The following is a 26,408-nucleotide window of genomic DNA, read 5'->3' as shown; positions in this document are numbered from 1 at the left end:
CTCTAGAGCCCGCGAGCCACAACTGCTGAGCCCATGTGCCACCACTACTGAAGCCCGTGCGCCTAGAACCCATGCTCCCAAGAAGAGAAGCCACTGCGATGAGAAGCCCGTGCACCTCAACGAAGAGTAGCCCCCGCTCGCCGCAACCAGAGAAAAGCCCGCGTGCAACAACGAAGACCCAACGCAGCCATAAATAAAATAAATAAATTTATAAAAAATAAATAAAGTCTTCTTGAGAGGACAAGACTGCAGAAAGGTGAGATGAGATGAGAGGCAATGACAACTCAAAATTGCCTCAATGACACTGGTTTTATAATTTTTTCATATCTTTTTATTTATTTTTATTTTTTGGCCGTGCCATGCGGAATTCAGGAACTTAGCTCCCCGACCAGGATCAAACCCACAACCCCTGCAGTGGAAGCGCAGAGTCTTAACCACTGGACCGTCAGGGAAGTCCCAAATGTTTTCATGTCTTGATCACAGAGACAATACAGAAATACAGGGCCAGAGAAAAAGCAGGAGAAAGAACGATGCGTAATTCAATTCCAAGATAAAAGCATCATTAACAAAATTTCTAAGTGTTTATACACACATACCCACCCACTTAAATTGTGGGAAAAGTCTGGCGATTGTTTTTTCCCCCAGAAACAATAACTAAATGAACACTTCCTTGTAGTATTAGTTTTATTACATCATTTTGAATAACTTCACGTAAGTCCATAACATGGATGCACATTCCATAATTTACTCAATTGCCTACTGCTAGATATTTATGTGAATGTTAATAGTCCAGTATAATACTTCCGGTACTATAAATAATGCTGAAGGAATAACTCTTAAACTGTCAGGCACCTCCCTAATTATTCCTTAGAATAAATTCACGGAAGTGGAATGGCTGTGTCATAGGTCAGCAAAGCACTATTCCTGTCTTCCAGCTCCCTTTCCCAAGGCAACCCAGACAGAACACGCCTTGCCTCGTGGACTCTATTTGTGGATAAACCCGTTGATTTAGGTGCTCCGTCCCAGGTACCCACTGGTATCTCCATGCTTATAATTATATTTGCAATTATTTACTTGCTCATCCAAAACCCCACTAGACCACACATTTTTGTTTTCTCCCCCAATGCACCTGATGTTTGTTACTGTAAAACGAATAAATTAGAGAACATTTTAATGCTTTTTCCTCACTCAAAAGACTCAACAGGCTTACTGCTGGGAAAAATGGTTTTTCCGATGTGAGTACACTTACAGGGACCTGCTGGAAAAGATTCACTGCCATCCACTTGAGATCTGGCTCTCTGAACTTGATGCAGAAGCAAGAGGCATGGGAAGTAAGCCTTCTCAACTTCCAGGCCCAAAGCTGGAGGAGGGGAGTCAGGGGCAGCTGAGGAGATAACATATGCATGAGGGAGTTTACAAGAAATTTAGATGCAAAGAGTCTTACAAACGAAAGGAAGCTATGAAGGAGACTTCCCCTTCACAAGTAGCTATAAAATTCGGTGCATTGATGTATTGGTGATTAATTATTTGAACTACAGTCCTCTGGAGAGATTTCCAAGGATTAGAGCAAAAGTAGGATAGGGATATCTGTAATAGACACTCAGCTCTCCGACCCACTCAGCCCCCTGACACCGCAGATGAGGCAAATCAAGCAAGCACAGCAACCCTTAAGATCGTTTCACATTAAATTAGCCAAGAGCTGGTAGAGGCTACTCAGAAGGAATTCAGTTCAGAAGCCACGAACGCAGGGTATGAGGAAGGGGAAAGAGGAGTCACAGGGAAGGAATACAGAACTATTCAATGGGCTTGGTGAGGAACAAGTATGGCTGGCAGGGAAGGCATAGCTAGGACAGAAATCCAAAGAGATCGAAAGCTTATCCATTCCATGCCTTAGTCTCTATTACCTTTTACACATGGTTACAATTCCAACTATTAAATTACTAAGGTGCCGTAAATTACACACATTTTGATTTTTTTCTTAAAAACCAAAACCAAAACCAAAACAAAACAGTGGTAAAGAATTGTTTAGGGCAGTGGTTCTCAAATTTTCATGCGCATTAGAACAACCTGAAGGACGCGTGAAAACAGATTGCTGGGACTCAACCCCAGTTTCTGATTCGGTAGGTCTGGGGCAATGGAGATGTGGGGAGACCTGAGAACTCACATGTCTAACAAGTTCCCAGGTGAAAATGACGCTGCTGGTCTGAGGACCATCCTATGGGAACCAGTGGTTTAGGGAGTCAAGTTATGAGACATTCAAAAATGTCAAGGGTCAAATGTTATCACTTTATTATTATAACTGATTTGGGATTAAAATTATGTTCCCAGTATGATAATCTTCAAATGTGTTTTGAAATATGTTGGAAATATTTTGAAACCTCAAATACTTAGGGCTTGTGTGAGAGGAACTAGAGCCTTTTAGCCAAGAGAACAGTGAGATGGTAGAGAACAGACAAGGTGCTGTGGACAAACGGTCACAGCTGGGTGGAGAGGGGGGACCAAGTTAATTAGGAAGGTTCGTCTAGAACAACTTTCTCTGAAAGAACACAACCAGTGCAGATTAATAATTACAGGAAAGACTGGGCAAGGAGGACTTCTTACTGGGAGTTCATTATTTGACCGTGACCTATAGAACTACCCACACCTTGTGTACAACACAGGAGCTGAAGCTAATGGGTTCCGACTTTACCCCAAACCCCTCACACTAGTCATCAAGACGAGTCTCACAGTTTGAGTTGTATCAGATGGAACTGGGAGTGGGGAGGAAAGACAGGATGAAGAGTGAACAGATCCTCTTAATATCCTGAAAGAGAAAACTGTTTGGAGATGGAGATATTATACAGCTCTCCAGAAGTGGCCATTTGTGCCGCCTTAAATGCAGATTGATTACTGCTATTTGGATGTTGAGTGCATCATCTCTTCCGAAGAAAGGGAAAAGCTAAATTTCCCCACATTCAGCTGTATCGTTAAATCACTTCCCCACACCAGCTCTTTTAATGCATTTTCCTGTTATCACATACATTGCAGGAGCTGATGTACCCTACCCCCCAACAGTGAAACGCCCCCCAACACTGACACGTGCTGAATCTCATTAGCAACCTCTGGCCGTGCCACCAGGACAAGGGCAAGCCCCAAATCTAGCGGGGAGTGCACTTCCAGGGTTAAGGAAGAAAAGAAGCCATTAGGATACTGAACAGAAAGACCAGCCTCCTTTCTCACGCTGGCCTCCCATTTGCACCAGCATGATGTAACACAGCCGGGTGAAGAGGGCAGCAGGTAATTCACCCAGCTCCAGCTTTCTATAATGCCTGGCCTACAAAAATCCAACCGCACTCTGGCGCTACAGGAATTCAACAGTGAAGGAAAGAGGAAAACTTCAAATCAAAGCTCTGTTTTTAACAGTATTCACTAGGATCTAGTTTTATGCAAAGAGAATTTTCACTTGGTTCAGGTCATTAGGTTGAAAGCGAGAAATCTTGGTTTATTAAAGCTGTACCATTAAACTATTGAGAAGAACAGAGGCTGGACGGAAGAGATGAATTTCAGGGAGATGCCCTCATGGGAAAATTTAATAGAAGTGAGAGATGGAATAAAAAAGATATCAGGCAGGCAGTGTTCATGATGCAGAGGGAGAAAAAGAGGGGCTGAGAACAGGTAAGAAGAGAGCATAGGAAAAACAGCAACGCCCAGAGGTCCTATTCAGTCTATACATTGTGATAAGATATATTAGTTTCAAATTTTCAAAACACAGACCCAACCTCAACACCAGTTTTCTCACCCGATCGGTAGGAAGGTGAAACCTGCTTCATACCAAAGGCATTTCGCAAGTCAGAACAGTGTCAAGCCAGTAATGCTGACCTCTTCCAATTAAAGCAACAGAGAGCAAAAAAAATGCTGGTAAGTCTTCACGTTTCATTCATAAACAGCATTGTAAATGCCAGTTAAGTTGAAGGCACAGATAAGAAAGACCCTTTAAAAAAGTTTTGTATTTTTTTATGCACAAGTCATTTTTTTCCTCCACCTATTAAAATTTTGTGGGAAAATTCCGAAAAAAAAAAAAAAAAGTGGAGCTGCTCTGGCTCAATCAGGAGTAGGAAATCAAGCATACTTCTCTCCCAGTGGTATTATAAAAATGCAAAATACATTTACAGTTCACTGCTACAAGAGCATGGAAGTCAGTAAGTCCAATGCACACCCAGTAACTGCAACACCAAGAGAGGTTTGTACTTGAAACAGTTTCCCTCTTAATAATGACTACAGGTATTGGCCTAGGGAAGAGTTACCAACAAGTTTACAGCCTTCTGATCAAAGTCTGTGATGGAAATGCCAACACAGATTTCCTAGAGGTACAAGCAGAGTGAATTCTACAACAGGGAGGGCGCTATCAACCAAGTTGGTTGGGTAAAAGCAAAAGAAATTTGATAGGATTTTAATGAAGGGCTGGTGTTTACAGGGTTTGGAGGTTGGAGATGCAAAAGTCAGCAGACAGTAGCACTAGTTGCTTTTGTTTTTAAAGAAAAGGGAAGTTGCAAGGTTCACTCAATTAGAAACAGGAGGTCCCTGCAGGGTCAGGGAGGACTCGGAGCCCAGGCAGAGCTGAGCCAGGGCAGGCTCACGCTTGCCTCGCCGAGAGGGAGGACAGCACCACAGTTTCCTTAATCTGCAGTGTGCCTGGCAAGAAAGAGAACACACAGGAAAAGATAAGAGAGAGCCTGCCCTTTTCTCTTCTCCCGAGATAACCCTAACCTCATTCTGTATGTCCAGAATGAATCTAAATTCATTTAAATCTGCTCAGACCCTAGGTTGTTCAATACAACTGCTTTCCCACTGTCAAGCTGGGGCATAAATTTCTTCTCTGAATATATACATTCTATCTTGAAATCACAAAATCTTAGAATTAAAGGGTACCTTCAAGGAATAAAGCCCAACTTCTGAACTAACAACTCCTGTATTTTTCTGCAATGAACCACAGACTCACGGTTTCTAGGAAACCTTCAAATATTACATTTTAATATAAAAGTAGCTTTAGGTGGATGCAGACGGATGATATCCTACAGGTCGGGATGTCCAAGGAAAACAGGGCACACAGCCAGGCTTTGATTCCACGCATTGCCAGATTATCTTTAGTGTCCATAATGAGCTCAACAAAAGCCCACCAGGAAGACCTGTAGAATGCTAGGGGAATTCACATTCTGTACTGTTGAAAATCAAACAGGATGTGTTATATCAAATACACAGAGTTTGAGAGACTGTGTAATACCTTAGAAAATAAGAAGGGCCCCCATAATGGCTCAGTATCTTGGAAATACCTCAGAAGAATATGAGATTCTCTGTAGGAGTCAAAGCCCCGCCTGAAGCTTAGAACACTCATCAAGACAGACAAAGCAGCCGGCCCGCTGGCTGAGAAATACTGAAGTCAAACAAGAATGGGAAATGTTGGGAAGCCAATATGGGGGTGAAAAATTAGAACGGTGCAGAAAAGAAATGATGTGACACACTGCCAAAGGAGTCCACATGATGCCCCTAAAAGGGGGGGAGACCAAGTTCAGGAGTGGCATCAGAAAGTGTGGGTCAGCTGTACCTAAATTCTTTTTGCTACGAATATGGAGGACACAATGGAGCTCTCAGAAGACTGGGACACAAGCAAGGGCTTTTCAATGGAGCCCACAGAGAAGCAAGGCTCAAAAACACACACGTAAGCGCCAAGGCTTTATTCTGCCAGGACACAGGTAAGGAGGGAGGGACAGCTGATGACAGGCAAGTGAACTAGAAAGGAAGGCCGCCTGTCGGGGATTAGGGGCTCATTTATCCTTTAAACAAGAAAGATGGGGCTTCCTCTAGATGCGCCATGCGTTTGAGGCATGTAGAGGGTTTCCCAAAAGCAGACAGGCATCCGAATGAAGGCACTGAGAAGGGTCAGGCACACGAAACAGAGCTGCTGAGGGGGGTACGATGAGCTCCTTTCTGGCGGGCAGGTGGATACGCCTGAAAGCATAGGCAGCCGCAAACTGGTATTCTTCTTCCTCTCCTGTCTCACCTGGTCTCCCGACACACGCCTAGCGCGTCATTCTCTGAGCTCCCATCAGATGATCTGAGAAAGGCTGGCAGATCATACGCCCTTGCAGAGGAAGCAGCTGCGGAGCCCTGAGAAAGCTCATCAACTCCCGCGCAGGCAGCTGGCTGACCCGAAAAGACAGAGTTAACAGGCTGCCCTTCCCCCAAAGCTTACAACGTCCTCTTAAAGGATTAATGGCCAAGCAGTGCTCTAGAAAGCAAAGTCAATGGCAGAGCACTGGGCACCAATGCCTAGATCACTAGCGATAACCAGAGAGAACAACAGGGATCCAGGGGACAGGGACAAAGAAGTCTCTTGGAACCACCATCCCTGTGGGCAGGGACTCAAGAGAATGCTGGCCTTGCCATGTTACGTTCACCCACTTATTATTGACCAAAAGACTTCCAGGATGAGTGACTTGCCATGAACACAGCAGATGTTACTAATTAGGCCTTTGCTAAAGCATTAGATACAGTACCTCAAGAAATTTTACTTGGGAAATTAATTCGAATTGGCTTGGTTCAGTACACAATCACTGGAGTTTAAAAAGTGGCTGAAGGATGATAAACAAAAGACAGTTAAGTGACAGTCCAAGCGGTGAAAGACTTGGGGTCAACAGCAAAGCCATTCTTGTTTAGGGGTTCTATTCAGGGCCAAGGAAAGGAGTAAACAACTTGCTAATGAGATCTGCAGAGGACATTCAGCTGGGAGGTAGAGGGACCGCATGGACAGGGGCATAATAATTACAAGGCCGACTGGAAAAAAATATAGCTCATCTATCTAGAGGAAAACAACCCTAAACTCAGATCATATTCACTGGACAGGTAGGATAAGGGGCAGAAGCAGCATGTAAAAGCACAGGGAGGGCTTCCCTGGTGGCGCAGTGGTTAAGAATCTGCCTGTCAATGCAGGGGACACACGGGTTCGATGCCTGATCCGGGAAGATCCCACATGCCGCAGAGCAACTAAGCCCGCGTGCCACAACTACTGAGCCTGTGCTCTAGAGCCCGCAAGCCACAACTACTGAGTCCACGTGCCGCAACTACTGAAGCCCGCGCACCTAGAGTCCGTGCTCCGCAGCAAGAGAAGCCCCTGCTTGCCGCAACTAGAGAAAGCCTGCGCGCAGCAACGAAGACCCAACGCAGCCATACACATATACATACATACATAAATAACTAAAAAAAAAAAAAAAACCGCAGGGAATATCTCATAGGGGCCAGAGTGCTTCAAACCGAAGGCGACCTAAAATAAAGCAGTGTCAGAGAAGAGGTGCTCTTGCGGTGAGGTCGACTATCATTTTCCCAAAAATGGGGGTGCATTCTGCACTGAAAATAGTCTTCAATGGCTATAAGGCCACCATTCCTATCTGGCAGGTGTTCTGGTCTTTCTCGCTGGGGTTGGCATCGGGCTTGTGGACAGCACCGCTCCCAAGGAGGACTCATTCGCAGGTCATGTGGGCCACTTCTCCTAAAGCTTTCTAAGATGTGTACTGCCCCATGGCAATGCAGCAATGACTCACTGGCCAGGGGAAGTGCTTAATTTCTCTCCGTTTACTCTACCTGCAGCAGTGCAATGACTCCGGAGCCAGTTTTTCCACCACCCGTCTGAAAGCAGTGGCTCGACACAATTATCTCTAGGCAGCTCACTGCTTTAACAGGCAAGTGTCTTGTTACATTCTATCAGCTCGAAATGAGTACCAGACTAAAAAGGCTGTTTTCTTTTTAAAACCTAAAAAATGTCACCTATCTCTGCCTCCTCGTTAAACATTGTAGCACAACAGCATAATAAGAGAGCCTGTTGTGGCCTCACTTTCCAGAGCAGCTAGGCAAATTATTTTCATGCTTACCTGCCTGTCAGAGTTAAATATTCACCAGTGGCAGAGTGAACCCAGGGCAGAAAATGGGACTCTAGATCCCACTGTATTGCTAAGTGCTCTTGCTACACTGGGAATACATAACCGCTTCTCCAAGTTGCCACCAGATCAGACTGAGCATGCCCAGAATGAACCTCCCCACCCCCACCCCCCAAACCCCACCTAAAGAACAGTCTAATCATTGCCCATTTCCTAGAATAGCAAGATCATCAAATAGTAGTCAGAGATGTGAAGACACATCTCCCACTATGGGTTCTTTCAGCCCAGTTGGCTTAGTTCGCTGGGAGAGAAGAATAAGGAAGTGAGAAAGGATTGAAGAGAAACACCAGTTATGGACTATACATCATATTATTTTACACTAGACATGAATGAGCCTCAAGCAACCAAAGATACCGAACTTTGTGCTGAAGACTTAGGTCCTAGGCAGGTCCTACTGGGAAAAGCCCACAGGAAAGAATCCAAAAAGCCACAGCAACCTGACAGACTGCTTTCTTAGCTGACATTCTGTGTGACATTCTACAGATGCCCTATCCATCAGGATGTGACACGATGTTAGAGGTAAATGTCATGTATTAGGGCAATGTTCTGGGCCGAAGAGCAAGAGAAGTGATCTCAGTGACGAAGTCTAAAGTATAGACGGCATGTGCTCAAACTCATTCCTCCTCTAACTGTGGAGCATAACCTGGCAATTACCAAACTTCTAGAACAAACTAAGTCCTAGGTCACAGAAAAACATCTGCGTGAGGCAAGCGCCTGCAATCACTTTGAAACAATGGATACATTTTGGTTGAGCCCAGCAGTCTGATAAGCTCTCCGAGTCAGAACAGCGATCATCACCGAGTTCCGGCTCTGTTTCCCGGGAAGGCTGGAGGAATCGCTTTGTTCCCAGCACCGCCCAGTGACACAAGGCCCCATGAGAAAGAGCCTTGAGGAACTCCTGGTAAGAAATACTGCTGAGCAGCACGCATGTCCTTGGGGCAACCAGCCATGGGGATGAAGGACAAAAGGAAAATGTCACAGGGCTTCTCACAAATGCTCTCCTGCCAGCTGTCAGAAGTGTGAAACACAAACTCATTTCCTAATAAATGTTTTCATTTCCTTTGTACATGACAAAAGGTCTAGAGGTGACAAATGGGAGGGGCCGGGGAGCAGAGGCCTCTGCAGGGAAGAACCCGAGGCAAACGTCCTGCACAGTAAGCAGGGCTCCACTGTTTGTCCCAGGGAAGGAAAGGATGGTGGAGATAAAAATACCACGTATAAGTTTCTCATCTGTCATTCATTTTACGGCATCTACTAGAAGATCATATCTAATATATGCCTAAATTTTGCAGATTTAAAAATATAGAGGCCCAAGAATGTTTAACCAAGGTTAGATTGTGAGTTTGAAGTGAGGTCCCTTTTCTTTTGATGGGGAAAAGCTGGAATAATAAAAGAACACAAGCTTTCTCAGCATGTTGTTTTCTGTCGCATTCTGCTCAGGGATGGGCAGGACAGTGGGAAAGAAAAAAGTGGGGCCCTGGGACCCAAGGCATTCACTTTAATTTAAATTATGCATCTCACCTGGCCTCGGCGGCAAGCAGTTCATCATAGTGAGAGGACCGCTGGTCGTCATCCTGCCGGTACCTGATCACCGTGGCCAGACCTTTGCTGACAAGGGCCTCGGCAATGTTTCTGCAACAGAAAAGATAGGTCAGTAAGCACTTGAGGTGCATGTGGGGCTCAGTCAACAGCAATAATAAGATAGCACCTGGAGGTCTTAACGCATCCTGGCAGAGGGAGGGGGAAGCCAAGGATTTCAAGACCAATGAGTTGCTAAGCTAGAAATCCAAATAAAAAGGAGGAATAACCAAGTCCCCTGGCTCAGCATTTTTCTGGTTAGTACAGTCAGATGCTATATCAATCCATACATAAAACCTGGCAGAAAATATCTGTAAAAAGCCCACATTACGCAGGGCTATTTACAGAATGTTATAAACAAGCCACTACCCTCAAGAAAAGTCTGCTCTAAAATATCAGGCACGCAGATTAAAAAAAAACAAAGCACATAAAAGCATGACCTAAATTTCTCAAAATCTCCTTTCTAGCCTATATGGGAACTAGAAAACACCGTGTTCCAGTTTGGCAATGTTGGGAACACTGGTTTCACGTAACACCCAAAGTGCGTCTCTCCTCATCAGAACTTCCAACACGGGCTCTCCCCTCAACCCAAAGGGGGCTCGGAGGAGGTGAGGCTAGGAAGGAATTGCGGGGAGGAGGGAGAGGGCGAGGCATTGGGGTGGAATGAAAGATCTTTTAAAAAAAACTGCATGAGTCAGGGAAACAAAGTAAAAAGTATAAACCCTGTGATGACCAGCTTTGGAGCAATACTCCCAACAGTACTTTTAGGACCACAGGATATTCAGATTAGAATCCTGCTTCAAAAAAATTTCTCCAACGTACTGAATCTTTTCCTCACTAGCATAAGAAAGCAGGGTCACTGTGCGTGGCTTCCATCTACTCAGAAGAGGACACTGGAAATGGCGCTCAGACAACTAACGAAGTGTATCTGCATGGCTCCCCCTCCCCCCAACGTGGAAAGGGACCTTTGATGGACAAATATGAAACTGCAAAAACAAATTTTCAAAAGTTACCTGTAGCCAAGTACTGCAAAGCAAGAGGCATAATATCACTGGGGGAGAGCGGCGGTTATATCTTTCTTTGTGTCTGTCGTAATTACACCAAAGGCCCCACTCAGACCATCTGGTGAGCTGCCCTTTAGGGAGGAGGGACGGTAAGCAATAGGCTACTGTGCCATATGCTACGATTTAGTGTCGCTGGGGAATGCAGTTAAATCTAGTGGTTCTTAGACTCTCAGACTGCGGGGATGCAGTGAGCCGGGCTAAGCAGTCTATAGGCATGTTTAAGCCACTTAAGGGTTCTCTTCATCAACACCCAGGAATTTACTTTAAAAAAGGGGAGGGGGGATATGTGCGGGTAGATAAAGGAGGAAAAGATGCTGTGGCTGATTCTCTTCTCATTCTGTGCCCCTCTGCTGCCTGCTTATCTACTGCCAGCACGATATTAATATCTCCAAACTGCCACGGAATTAGCACTTCTCAAAATCCACTCCCACAAAGAGGCTGCTTTGCTGGCCACCCTGTCTCCTGAGTCACCGCACAAGCGTGTTGGCAAACGCTGTCATTATCACAGAGCTGGGTTTGGCAGTGTGGAGAATGCCAGCAGCCCCAAATCAGCAGCTGTAGATGATGCTGTATGGGGAGAATTTAACTAAGGGTGTCACCAAAGGCCTGAAAGGGCAGGAGAGAGGCTCCGCCCGCCAAGAGGCCAGAGAGAAGATGGGCACGAGCCCACCTGTGACAGGTTGAGACGGCTTAGTGATTGGAAATGCCAGAAGAACAAAGACACGTTTGGTACTAGTGCATTTGGAATAACGGTGCATTGACATTTTACAGTCAACACGTGGGGTCTGGAGGAGAAAGTTGGAATGACAGGGCAGAAGAGGGAGAATTCACACAAATAAGCTTCTATATGAAAAGGTAGAGGATACTAAGCAAAATAGCACAAATGTTTAATGATCCACCCTGGTTAATTCTGCTCCAATCAATTCACAGTATTGAACTGAGTGCCTATGTGGCCAGCAGAGAACCAAGGGCACAACCCTTCCCTCTCCTGCAGGGTTTTTGCCCTCCGGATCCTGCCAGCAAATGTCTACAAACCAGTTAGGGCCTCAGATTCTAAAATCCACAGCCTGCCCACCACCTTCCCTCTCTTTTCTCCAAAGCTTCAGTGTGAGCCATATTCCCTTAGCTTCTTTTCCCTAAATACAGACTTCTCCTGGAAGAATGGTTCGATGCTAGTAGTCAGCAGCATGGAGAGTAAAAACACAGGAAACAATGACAGACATCACTATGGGGCCCTTCCTACGAGCCAGGCATGTGAGAATCACACCACATGTATTTTCTTCTTGGTGCGTGCTCCCCTGTGACATCACAGCATATTACAATTAATTCATCATCTATCTTCCAATTTGAAATTACGAAGTCTGAGAGGGCAAGGGCTGTGTCTTTCTTGCTCTGTACCCAAGTATGAGAAAAACATCTGATCGTTTTGGAAATACAGCACTGGAACTTTATTTCTTATCCTAAGCATTTATTAGCCAAGCTTGCCCAGCATAGAATTAAGGACAAAAGCTTTCTACATGCCTTCCCAGCTTTTGTTATTCTCCTCTCCATTATCTAACACTTGTATTTAAAGAGAATGGAAGGGGGCTTCCCTGGTGGCACAGTGGTTAAGAATCCTCCTGTCAATGCAGGGGACACGGATTCAAGCCCTGGTCCGGGAAGATCCCACATGCAGTGGAGCAACTGAGCCCATGTGCCACAACTACTGAGCCTACACTCTAGAGCCCGCAAGCCACAACTACTGAGGCCCACGTGCCACAACTACTGAAGGCCGCGCGCCTAGAGTCCATGCTCCACAGGAAGAGAAGCCCCCGCTCGCCGCAACTAGAGAAAGTCCACGTGCAGCAACAAAGACCCAATGCAGCCAAAAATAAAATAGATAAATTTAAAAAAGAGAGAGAGAATGAAAGGGAGACAACTAAAATGGAATTAGCCTAGATACATGTACTTGACTCTCTCATTCATTTCTTTTGGCCACTAATGAAAGGTCAGGAGATCTCCCCCGGCCAAAGATGGCTCGGAACTCAACACCAGTGTATCGATTAGTTGCCCAGTAAGAAAAGAGAACATTAAATTATGTGCCATGACATTATGCTGCTTTAGACAAATTTATAAGTTCTGCTTTCTTGAGTGTATCGGTAATTCTACTCTAATTATACATGTCTGGTTTGAATGGATAATTCAAAATCAGCATACAAAAAGGGACCGACCTAACAGCCTTGGAGTGGAGGTCTAACAGGAAATCATCTCTCTCTGTATCAGCTAGAAACACAAAGAGAATTAGTGCTGGGATTCAAATGCTTCTTCAAACTCAAGGAGAATTTTAGGTTATGTGAGAAGTGAACCGTTTCCACTAGTCAAGATCAGATGTTCCTGATAAAAACACAAGCAATGTCGGTCTTTGCAAGCTTTCTCAAAAGATCTCCATGTAGTTGACATCCTCCCCTCCCACTCATTTCCATAGCAAGCAGGTTGCAAAAAGCTCATACTTTCTCATAAGTTACCTTTGAAACCATGGGGTACTATACTCTGCCAACCTGGAGAAAAGGTGTTCTGTGCCCATATATGAGCATAGGATTAAAGCAGATTTTAGTCACAGTAGGCTATAACGATCTGATCATACCTCTGCCTGCCTTCCCCACCCCTACGCCCCAAACCCAAGATTGGAAGTAATAATCAATACATAGATAGATCAGATAACTGACTAAAATTACCTAGATTACTTAAAAGTGTGGGAGAGGAGGGGAGGGGGTAGTTTTAAAACAATCTTGCAGAAAAATTGCACATACAGTAACAAAGAACATGCCAACCTTTGATTCGTTTGAGAGCAAATGACCTGTTATACCACCATCCCCAAAACCTTTAGTGTGTATTTCCTACAAACCAGGACATTTTCCGACATAATCAGAAAATAATGACTTGAGCCAGGATATCAGTATGGACACAGTACTGCCATCTAACCCACAACCCTACTCAAATGTTGCCAATTGTTCCAATAGAGAACTTAGGGGAAACCAGATCTAGCTCAGAATCAGGTGTTGCGTTTTGTTGTCCTGTCTCCTCTGCCTGGAACGGTCTACCATGATTAGTCTACCACGACCTTGAAACTTTTCAACAGTATAGGCCAGTAATTTTGGCCTGATGTCTCTATGATCAGAGGCAAGTTATGAATCTTTGGCAGGAATGTCACAGAAGTGATGCTGTGTTGTTCCCATGGCCTCCTTTGAAATGATGTGTAATTTACAGATAATGTTCATTTTGATCACTTGATTAGGGTAGTGTCTACCAGGCTTCTTCCTTTTTATAATAGATACTGAAAAGAGACACTTTGAGCTATGTAATTTTCATCGAACTCCCAAGTTATTCAGTTACTGATTTGTATAGGTATACTGCCATGAAATATTTTATTTAAAGGGTCATATAATCCACTACCATCATTTTTTATTCTGATGCTGGAATTTTTCCCAATTTGGCCAGTGAGAGCCAAGTCAAGCTGGCTCCTGTGTCCTGTCATTCTCTGAGCACTTCCTTGCTTTCGGGCACAATGCGTTCCAGGCTCATCTTCCACTGTTTTCTGCAGCTCTGAAATTAGCCATTTATCCAAGTAGTCCACATTTACATTTTTATCTCCATACATTTATTTCTATATCTATAACTATTGAAAACCATGTGTGGCAGTCATGAAAATGTGCCTCTCGGATCTCTGACTGCAGGAAGCATAATTGACTGACAGCCCAGCTGCTATGCTCTGAAACCTATTACTCTCTTTCTGCCAAGGCTATGCTTCCCACCAGCTGCTTCTAGCCAATGACTGGGTGCAGTGGAAATACTAAGGCAGGCCTATTGCTGAGAGACCTGGGACTCCTCTGACAGGCAGCTTTGGCTTTGAGGACTCCTTATCACCTTTGCTGAAACTCTTACAACTGCCCACAGCCCCAGCTTAGGTTTTTCTAATTCAACCTTCCATCCCTCCCTTTTCCACAGAGGTTAGGCATTCACAGCCTCCTCCAGCTCCCTTCCCATTTTCCCTCAATTTTCCCCAATTAACCTCTCTTGTCCGTTTAATCCTGTCTTGGCATCAGCTTTTTGGAGAACCTGAACCAACACACCATGAGCTCACAAAGGTACTAAAACCCCATTCCAACACTATAGGGCTCGTGTAGTTTTCTTCCTTTCCATATTTATACATCCCTTTTGACAGTGGGAAGCCTGCCTTCCATTATCCTTAATTATTTTCCTTACATGAATAATCTTCTCTACATACACACATACAGTGTCTCACACATTCTTTGACTTCCACAGTTCGGTCCTAACAGTAGAGCTAATTTAAAGGGTATACGCTACTTATCAAGAGAACCTGGGGTAAATGGATAAGAATATTTCAAGAGTGGACATAAGGCATAACACCGGAACACACATAGGCGTGTGCGTGCACACACACACACACACATACACTTCATTCTCCATCTGAGTAAGGATAACAGATAACTCTCAATGGCTTTGGCTCATAGATCTCTAGCTATTTGAACTAAACATTTTCCACTTAAACACCATCAACATTTTGTCAGTCACTGAAGTAGATGTCCATGGAGATTACAAAGCAGAGTATTTCCTTAAGGCAAACAAACACGTGGACACATATTCAGAATAAAGTAAGCCCATAAAGAAATGCCTTTACACTATATTTGAGTCAAGGCTAAAGGAAATGGTTGGAAGATAGTTGACAGCTCAATTCAATTATAACGGTCACATCACCTCTAGCAGAGGTACCTATATCTCACGTGTGCGCATACATGCACACACATACACGCATTCCTCAAGACTTCTCTACAATAACTTCAAGGCCCCGTGGGTCAAATTTCATAAGCTGAGCACAGAATGTACCCCATGGCTATTCACTGTGCGAACATGATCCAACAAGACATCAGGCATGTAGCCAGGGCCTCTGTCATCCATGACCCTCAAAGATTCCAGTATCTTACGCTGGGAAACTGCCTCTGCTTTGTTTCCACATTGGCTGGACCTTCAAGACAAGGACAGGTTCCTCAAAAGTGCTGAGATGGAGAGCTCTGGCTGACAGGGTTCCCATATTAATTTCTAACATATCAGATGGCTCATCTCATGTCTCGGCTATATAGGAATGTGCTTCTGTGGGGCTGAACCACAGGGAACCTATGGGGGGCTGATGTCTTTCTTTGCAAATAAGTTAGAGACAAGGAAGGAGGGAGAGACCACCACAAGATTTGGTAATGAGGCAGAAAGCGAGGAGGACTGGACAGCTATCTTCTTCAGAATATTAGGGCCACCTTTACTCATATACACAGAAAACATGGGCTCTCGGTCTAAGAGGGCAAAGAAGTGGGGAAAATGATTAATGGCTACCAGGCCCCAAGGCCAGGTCCCGCTCTGATCTTCTCTACAAGTTCACACACAGACCTCTAATACCCACACCAGGCAAGAACCTGGCAATTTCAAGCTTGAGATAGACTTGGCTTTTATAGGCTGACAAAATAAGACTGTAAAGGGTGAGAGTAGAATTCTAGATGAGAGAGATCTATGACAATGGGCAGTGAACAAGTATCTTTACTGACTACTGTTTTTTTCCCCAGGCCTCAAACTAGGAAAAAGCCCAGCAGAGCAACAGGGAGCTGCCACAAGCTAGTATGACAGCGTCTCCAAGGGTCGCACTTTGCCTCTCCCACCCAGTGTCTATCCTCCAATCTTAGATTGAATTCCCAAGAATCTGGAACAATGAGTTTCCCTATATTTTTTTTTTTTTCTTAAAATACATCCAGGAGGCACTTCCCACATAACCAAGCAGCATATGTAGACAGGAGATTCTGTTTTAGAAGCATCAATAATTAGAAACATCTGAGGTGGCACGACATGCTTTACAGACTTCCCAAATCTCTCTCCCACCATCTTCCCTATTTTTTCACTCGCCCCTTGAACTAATGTTAATTCTAAAAATAACTAAAATATATTTTTTTGGATCTTTTTACTCTTAATGGCTCCATATTCTGTTTAACAAGTCCTGTCACCAGGATAGTCACCAGAGGGTCCGAACGGTGGCTAGAGACGTTCCTGGAACTCATAACACAGATCAAAAGCAACAAAGAAGATTCAAAAGCCTCCATGTCCCTACCCAGGCTTTAGAAACTACAGTGAAATGAGGGAGAAAAAGCAGTGATTAAGGGTCTTAGGGCAGGACATACTCACTCCAGACACAGAGCCAAAGGTGACTGCTTTTGTCAACCCACCAACCCAGCTGTGGTTATATGGAACATGAAACACGGCATGACCCACAAAGAAGCATGACCCCAGAAAGCCGGACTCAAGAACAGGCAAGTATGGAATGGACTGATCTGAACAGCCTTAGAAGCTAATCAAGCAAAAAGGCACCCTTTCAAACAAAATACTCTCCAATAAGTAGCTCATATTTAATGAGCATTCAGAATATATACAGGTTCTAAACACAACTGTTCTACCAATGAGAGCATTCTCTAGAGACTGGATTTGAGATTATGAAAATCAAGAACTCTTCAGAACAAGGACTCTGTCTTTATACTTTCATAAATCCTACTCATTCTCCCTCATGGGGAGGGGATGGAAAGAAACCAATGCAGACTGATATGGAATAAGTCCAGCTGGAAGAATCCAAAAGGATGCAAGGTTAAAATGAAACCAAAGGAGACCCATAAACAAGACTTGCAGGGAAAGAAAGGAGGAACGAGGGAGGGGAGAGGGGAGAGAAAGGGGAAAGAAAAAAAAAATCATTCCACAAAAAAATTACTGCTTTGTAGTAAGAGAAATCCTTGAATTGCCAACACAAACATCCATCCAATCCTCAGTATTAATAGTAGGCTTACCCCTGAGCGTAGACAAAAGCCTCACCAGCTTCAGAGGCCACAACCCACTAAACACCAAGAGCACTCTTCAGTTTGGGAAGAAAAGAAATAAAAGCAAAGATATCTAGGGAGCAGGGTGTAAAAAACTGGGTGATGAAGAGATGTGACTTCTCACTCGACCTGTCAAGAACAGCTACTTCTCTGCTCCAAGATGTGTCTGAGCCCAATCACCCCCATTACCCTATCCTGACTCAAGCCCTACACGAGAGCACACCTACCCTGATTCTCCCGAAAAAACTGACAGAAAATAAGACAGAAATATACTTGGAAGCAGTAGAATTGAACACCTAATTCATTCCCTAATTCTGTCTGGGGAAGAGAATAGTTGAAAATATGGGTCAAAACAATTTTAAAAAGGAAGGGGAAGAAGCATAACACCAAATAGTTATGCTTACTAAGTACTAAATTTTATTCTGCCCCCAGGATTTCTGCAGTACTGTAATCTTATTGCCACCTCTTATATGACAACTCCATTTATTTGGCAATATCCTGGTTATGGCTTTATAAGACAAGGAAAACGTGGTATTATACTCTATTATGCCAGCTCCTCTCTGACTATCGCCGTACTTCCAAGTCAGCAAAATATCAGAGGCGGTTAGGCCAGCGGTGAACCTTGGTTGAGGTATGAGGGGCATATTAAATGTAAGCAACGATGAAACAATGCCACTTCAAATATTCACCCTCATCTCCAACTCTCAAAATAAGGCAAGGAAAAAATGTCTGTTTCATAGACAGAAACTTCATGGACTAACTTGAATCTCCCTCTACTACAGGACAGAACATGGGGTATACACCCAAAGTGACACTCCCTCTATTGGACAGCCATCTTTGTTTCCCAGGAGACAACTAGATCCCTCAAAAACAATTAAGATAATTAAATACTGTATTTAGCTTGAAGTAGGCTGTCTAACAAATATGCACTTCCAATCCAAACTGGTCCACTCATTGCTAAATATGCCATGCATTTACATTTCAAACTATTTGCAGGACATGTGAATTTGCATGACTCATCACCAAGTAAAACTCAGCATTTCAAAAATAAAGCTCACTTCCCCAGATTAAGCTTTTCTGAAATCTACCAAATCAGCTCATTCTCCTAACATCTCTAATTGTGGGACCATCATATTCCCAGTCACCTAGGCCTGACATCTCCGCTCATTCCCAGATAAAATTGGTTGTCCAAACTTTGAATTCAAGTCACCAGTGCTTCTCCCACGACTGTTTTGTAATCTGTTCTTTCTCTCTAACTCAGCTGCGGCCCCCACTACTTCTCACCTGGACTGCAGCCTCCCCCTACCTGGCCTCCTAGCAAAGCTGACCAATCCTGAGCACTGTGAGTTGAATCCTCTTAATCGTCATTCTCCAGTCTACCACAATCACAGAAACCTTGTTTGAAATTTTCCGATAATGATTCCAGATTTAATGAACATCTACTGGGTGTCTACTATAGGACAGGCTTTTTAACACACATTAACCCAATCCTTCTGTAGTAATACAGAGTTAGTATGCATATATTTCTTAAAAAAAAAAAAAAGTAACCAGTTCTAGGCTTGCTACAAGTAATCCTGTTAGTAAGTGGTAGAGTCTCAATTAGAAGCCAGATTTTTAAAACTTTCAAATCCAAGGTTAAAAAACCTTAATTTAGAATCAATCTGTTATATCACATAATGCTGACACTGTTAGGGAACCGTTGACCAAAACTGCCTGCCTTGGCCAGGCCCAGTGATAACCACTTGCCTGAACTGTCTCGTAACAGGAGATCCCGATGAAGGATGCAGTGCTGTCATGGAAAACTAACCAGGAGGGGTAGAAAGGAGGAGGCAGGAGAGGATATGTCCTGCTAACCTCCCAGAAACCCTCATGCTGGAATCCATCTTGGCTGAAAGATGTGCGCGCTACCTGGGAGGACCCTGAGTCAGACCAAATATGGGCAAAGCAAGATGATTGGCCAGAGACAACCCCGAAACTAACCCCAATACCATAAACCCTGAGACTGCAAGCCACGTGGCAGAGCAGTCCTCCCGGGTTCCCTTACCCTGCAGCTCTGTACCCAGGCGCCCCTGCCCAACAACGTCTTCTGCTTTGTTGGCAAAAATAAATAAATAAATAAAATTACAAATCCAGTTCTCTTTTGACTACAGTGCCATAAACTACAGGTAACAGACTATTAAAGAGGCATTCTACTAGGGAGCGCTCATATACTTCTCTAACCTTATTCTGTTAAATGCCTTTCAACCTCCTGCTTTAGTCTAACCAGTCAAGCATGGCAGTCCCCCATCTCAAGTCCTCTGGCTGGGCCATTTGTTTGGCACTTATCTTCTACTGCTGCAGATTATTATCTTCCTTTGTGTACGCATCTTGTCTTCCTAGCCAGATCGTATTCCCTATTGGTCCAAAAAGAGCCACACACTTAGTGGGCACTCAATAAGTATTTACTGGCCAGCTGACTGACTGGACTCTCAGAGTTCCCAGGAGGTTCTGTGGGTGGCTGGATGCAAACAAAGTAATAACTGACTGAATCATAGAATTTGAGCAAAAAGAGTCCGGAGAGATACACTAATCCAAAACCCTCCATATACAGATGCAGACAGACCCAGAGAGAAACCCTGAAAATTGTTAAATGAGTTGTCTAAAGAAACACAGACTGACACCATCACAATGGGCACCTGATAGCCTTCTGATTCTCAGCCTATTTCCCTTTATTATGCTGCCGTCCTTTTAAAATTCTATAAAATAGCAATAAATATATTGTGCACATGAATTATTCAAGACACTCTTAATACATTAAAAATTTATCAACACATTAAAAATAAACCATCCACATCATATAATAAATTTCATCACTCTAATACTCATAATCCCAGCCACAATATACATTAAACATTTAATTATAATAATCTGCTTGCCTTCTGGGGATTCAGAGGACGTTTTTTCCTTCTCTATGTTCCAACACAAGGTATAAATGCTGATTGTAGGCATAAGCATGTTTTCTTCATCCCTTTTCTCTGCTCCTCTTTCTTTTGAGAAACTAACATTTTACAGAACAGCAGTGTGAGGTGAACACCTCCCTCAACTTCTCTCCCTCAGTAATGGTGGAGTAATGAACTGACAGTCTGTAGAGTCCCCTACCATCACCCTGACTCCTGAATCAAGTCACTGACCTATGAGAGCTCCTGCTACGCAAGCTCACCGTAGTCATTCCGTACTTCTGTGCATAATATGGTCTTTACATATGTGTCTGAAAGCCAAATTAGTCACATGTTAAAACACTGGCTGTAAAAGGCAATTACCTTCCCCCTTTCCAAGTGAAGAATAACAGCTGGTTTAGGAATATCTATGAACATATTAAAGTGTGGAATATGTGAAAGGTAAATTTCTAAAAGTCAAGAAAATACATATCTGTTTTTACAAAGATACTACTATATTCACATACAGGGATTAGAGGTGATTATAACCAACTTTCTAAAAAGAGACATTCACAGTATGGCAGAGTTAATTCTACAAAGGAGGGCCTAATTATCACATCTAATATCAACACTTTAATAGGGAAAAAAGTCCTCATCTAAGTTATAAAGAATGAGTGAAGAGACCGAATAACACAATAATGACAGATGAATATGGTAAAACAGAAATGTTAAGAATAAATGTTTATCCAGTTCTCCTTCATCCAACAAAAGACAGAAGTTACACACAGCATTTATATTTATTCTTCAATAGTGAAAGCCATTTAATGTTTCCCACACTTCCTCTCCCCATAGAGAGCAATTATGAGCTCGTTTCATAAAGAACTCACGGCACAGAGCCGTGATTCAGGGCAGAGGATCTGGGTTCTTACTCCAGTGCTCTGGCCATTTAAACTCTTGCTAAGGAGCTACGCCTGCACCAGTTTCCGTATCTATAAAATGAGAGCGTAGATCTAAACGCTCTACAAAATACGTTCCAGCTCTGATACATTCTAATGTAATTTTTAAAGGGAGCTAGGATTTACTGATCAATAGTCTTACATATCTTTATATAGCACTAGCTTATAATATTCAAGGCCAACTAGATTACATACCACTTCAATAAGTATTAAACAGATCTTAGGGTTTATACACATTTCTGGTTGTGGTTGGTGGAGCACTGTGGCCACGGGTACAATTTCTTCCAGTCCTTCCACTGGGGGCCGTGAGTGCCCTCTCCTCTCTGCACACACTATGGTGGTAAATGCTGGGATTCCAGGCTGCTGGGCAAACTTAAGAGGATTCTTCAACTCTTTAATGCCCACCATGTCTTTAAGATTTAATGTATTACCCAAATGCTATGGAATATAAAAAAGAGGAGGTAATGATGAACGAATAAGAAATATACAGTATATTTTCTACCAGTGAAACTAAAGTCCAGCGGGTTCTTTACTGTCTAGTACCTTCTACTTTGGCTAAGAATTTTTATCAACAGCAAGAAACCGACAGACCTCATTAGTAGAAATGTGTTCAAAGAACTGATTCTAGAATCGACACTTAACAGCAATTTATCATGTTTCTTGTATCTCTGAGGCTCACTAGGTTATGGAGAGCTGGAATCCTACTTCTGCATCTTATCACTGAAAATAGGGAAAAATCAGAGAATCATCTTGACATTTACATGGTTCGCCAAGTACTACTTTGGCCTATCAAGTTTATACCTGAGAAATGTAAGTAGCAGCAATATGTCAATAAAACAATTATGAGATGTTTGAGTAGTCTTTCTGAGCTTAACAACATACAAAAGACTATAGATTACTGAAGAGTAAGTATTAACAAGAAAAGTGGACCTCATTATGATAGGAAAAAAAATCACAAAGACTTCATTCGTTATGATCATGGAGTTCAGAGCTGAAAAGATCTTAGTGTTTTACTCCAATTCCCTCATCTTACAGGTGGCTAATCTGAGACCCAGAGACATAAAATATCATTTAGTGACTGAACTGAACTAGAACTCAGGTCTCAAGTCATAAAACAGGCTCCCTTCCACCAAGTCAGCCCACCTCCAGTTTCCATATACAAAATGGAAAAGCTACTGATACATGCAGCAACTCAGAGGGACCTCAAAATTATAGACAGAAAACAGCTTAGTGTTTGTCACTGATGGTGGGAGGGGAAAGGCTTAGGAGGGGGTAGCACAAAAGAGATCTTTGCGATGGCTGAATGGCTGTCAGTCTTGATTGTGGTGGTGGTTATATGAATCTACACACATGATAAAATGGCACAGACCTATACACACACACTGTTCCAATGCCAAATTTCCTGGCTTTGATATTGTTCTATAATTGTGTAAGACATAACCACTGGTGCGTGGGGGAGGGTAAAAGGTACATGGGATGGACCCTTGTTTGAATCTATAATCATTTCAAAACCAAGTTTTAAAAAGTTTTAAAAAAATGTCAATAAGAGAGGAAGGCACCAAAGATTGGAAACTCCATTCTCAACTAGAATAATAATTCTCAGCCAGAATAATCCTTTTAAGATTAAAGTCCACAGATCTCACCATCACTCCTCTGCTCAAAACTCTTCAGTGTCTCCTGTCTCATTCAAAGTCAAAGCCAAATACTTGCAATGGCCCACAAGAACCTATATGGTCTGCTTCCATGCCCCCGCCCCGCCCTCCCACCTTCCTGGATTATCTACTGGGAATTAAAAGGCAAGATATTTGTGACCTAGTATTTGAGGTGCTGTGAACCTTGTAATTAAGCAAGCACAGGGTCCTGAGGAAGGACATACACAGATGCTGAACTGGGGTCTCGGTTTGGCTGGGTCCCAAAGGTAAAGTTTCACTAAGAAGTCAAGAGCTAAAGGGTGAGTGGGAGCTGGCTAGGAAAATCTATGTTCCAGGCACACAGAGCAAACTTACTTCAAGAATGGTGTGTTTTTGCTTTTATTTTTTATTTTTATTATTATTTTTTAACAGAAATGGATGAGAGCCAGGGAATATTAAATATAAACATGGAGAGGTAAGCAAGGGTCAGCTCACGGGTTTGTGTTAATCCTAAAGGCTGTGGGATGATTAATGAAGACTTTAAGCAGGAGAACAATCAGACTCGTTTCAGAAAGCAAATTGCAACAGTAGTGTGCAAAATGGATCAGAAGAGATTCAGACTAGAAACAGTAAGGCCAGTAGGAAGGTGGACAGCATAAACCAGGCAGTGAGGAGAAAAAGGCTGAAATGAACCTGAGATCTACCTGTAGGTAATCAGGAGTGGAGAGACAGGTGATAAAGATGACATTTTGATTTGTGGAATAAAAGGCTAAGTAAAAGGTGGCACCATCCATCAAGATGTGATCATTTGAGTAAAGAAACAGCTTTTCAAGGGGAGACCATGAGCTCCGTTTCAGCCATACTGAGCTTCAGTAACTAAGTGGAGATGTTCATCCAGTCAAAAGCTGGATATATTGGTGGAGAGTCTGGTAGGAAGAACTGGGCTAGAGGCACAGATTTCAGGTAAATCAGCAGCATCTACCTGCAAACTGAAGCCAGGGGATGCATGAGACCACTTGGGAGGGTGAGCAGAGGGAAGAAGAGGGTCAAGGATAGAAGCTTAGGAAGCACAAATATTTAAGGAGCACTCAAAGTAGACGGAGGACAAGTATTCAGAGTCGTAGAAGGAAATTCAGTCAAGTATGGTGTACTGAAAAGGAGAAAAAAAAGAAGTCCAAAAAAGATTGTGATGTTTTAAATACCGCAGAGAGATCAAATAAAAGGACTGAATAGTGTCCTTGAGGGAGGCACTGGTCTAGGTAGGCTCAGTTTCAATGATGTGGAGTAGCCAAAGCCAGATGGTAAAGAATGCAGAGCAAATGGACACAGAATTAAAATTGCTTTTAACTCTTAACTAACTTGGCCAGGAAGAGAAGACAAGAATAGGAAAAGCAGATATGGTAAGGGAAGACTAAAGGGAAAATTTTAAAAATTGTTTTTAAAAGGGGGGTGGGGAGAGCTGATGGCACAAAATCCTCAGGAGGCCAAAAGCAACAGAATTCAGGGCGCGTAGGTAGAAAAATTAGTTCGGAAAGAAAGAGGGTGAAATCCTCCAGAGATGGGAAAGGAGGAGGTAAGAAAGCAAGCAGGAGGAAGACAAGTTTGGGGCTGAGAGACTATTAAAGGCATTTTCCTGATAAGCCCGTATTTTATCCAGAAAATAGGAGATGAGCTTGTCTGCTGAGTGAGGGGCAAGAGAACGGGGTAGGGGGCTTAACTGAAGATGGCTGTGAAAATCTAAAATAGATGTTCACAGTGAAATAACAGCATGAAGACAGAACTTATGCAAAATTAATCCAGCCGCATTATGCAGGAAGAAATGGAGAGCAGAAAACCAGCAGTTACAAAAGGCATCTTTTTTCTTTTTAACATCTTTATTGGAGTGTAATTACTTTACAGTGGTGTGTTAGTTTCTGCTTTATAACAAAGTGAATCAGCTATACGTACACATATATCCCCTCCCACCCTCCCTACCCCACCCCTCTAGGTGGTCACAAAGCACCGAGCTGATCTCCCTGTGCTATGCGGCTGCTTCCCACTAGCTATCTATTTTACATTTGGCTGTCTATTTTACATTTATATATAAGTCCGCGCCACTCTCTCATTTCATCCCCTAGAAGGCCAATGAGTTAATATAGATCCGAGTTGTTGATTGCACGGAGCAGAGCGATAGCAACAAGAGACATAGGAAAGGACTGATGAGGGAATTCTTTAACAATAAACAACTAAATCATCACCTAATCACTGAACTGCTTTCTCTCAAGACCCCAAGGGTCACCAAGGCAGGATCAAACATCCTTAATTTCAGCTCCTGGTGGGAACTAAAGCTATGGATGGCTGGTCCCTGGCTGGTTCCTGACTATTAGACTTCCCAGTCCAAAATGGTTGTACTCCTTCTTGAACAAAAACCAACTTACTGACCCATTAAACCTGAATGACCATGCCTGTTTAAAGCACATCTGGAACTACATCCTGCATGAGCGATGATCAACTCTGATTTCAAGCTACACAGTTTGAAAGCCAGTTTTAAAAATCAGCATTATTAGGACATACAAATGGAAATGAGAAGCAGGTATGTGGTAAGCTGGGAGTAGGAATAAGCAATGAGAAATAAAAAGTTGGTAATCATCAGCATAGAGAGGACAGGTGAAGCTATGAATTAACAAAATACTGAAGACAAAATAGCAGGATCAAGATGGCTCTTAGGCAATATGAAGCCAAAGGGCTTAATTAAACCTTTTTTGTTTTAAGTATTATATCAAGGCAAGGTGTGGCACTTAGAGCGCTTGGCATCTCATCTCTGAAGTTCAATTCTAAAGACTGATGAACAATGTTTCTGCTATCTGTATGGCATCTTTTCTCTGAAGAAGCATATGACATAGGTAAATGTGTCTGAAAGCATTACTAAACTGCTTCCAATACTGATCTTCCCAAATTAACCACATGGAAAGAAACCATCTCAGATTCTTTATGTTATAGAAAGAAGCAAAGAGGTATGGCCAAGAATATGTAAACTGTAGAGAATTCAGGAAAACGGCACAGGTGCAGATGTGCTCAGAGGGACACACCAATGCAATCACCAGTAGTGTTTCCCTCTCAATGAAATTCCTGCCTGACTGCTGATCTGGGTGCGAGCTAATTTCCCCCAGGGTGAAAGCTGCTGTTGAGAGGCAGAACTCTCTACCATCTGTTACTGAGAATTAGCATAATGACAGATTATCTAATCCCTTACATTTAACAGTTACAAGGGGTGCTCTTACAACGCCAGTTTGGTCACATCCTCATTCACGTGGCCTATCCCCACCCCATAAAAATTGGTCCTCCCAGCCTGCTGGTGATGAATCTGGTCTGGATTTTACCCCCAATCTTGCCTAAGAGTCCAGGTGCTTTGCCATGAG

At 43.2% G+C, this 26,408-nt stretch overlaps 1 protein-coding gene across 1 annotated transcript in view; it reads right to left on the bottom strand.

The window, feature by feature from the left end:
- The window catches only part of SND1 (staphylococcal nuclease and tudor domain containing 1), a 418,829-nt gene that overhangs the window by 176,235 nt on the left and 216,186 nt on the right, over nt 1-26,408 (bottom strand). Inside the window, exon 13 of the mRNA XM_029233933.1 lies at nt 9,489-9,599. Within this exon, the coding sequence (XP_029089766.1) occupies nt 9,489-9,599 (111 nt within the window). The remainder of the gene's footprint in view (nt 1-9,488; nt 9,600-26,408) is intronic.

Source organism: Monodon monoceros, unplaced genomic scaffold (genome assembly GCF_005190385.1).
Source record: "Monodon monoceros isolate NGI ecotype Baffin Bay Population unplaced genomic scaffold, NGI_Narwhal_1 Super_Scaffold_2, whole genome shotgun sequence".
Classification (NCBI taxonomy): Eukaryota; Metazoa; Chordata; class Mammalia; order Artiodactyla; family Monodontidae; genus Monodon; species Monodon monoceros.
This window is presented reverse-complemented; position numbering and strand designations above follow the sequence as displayed.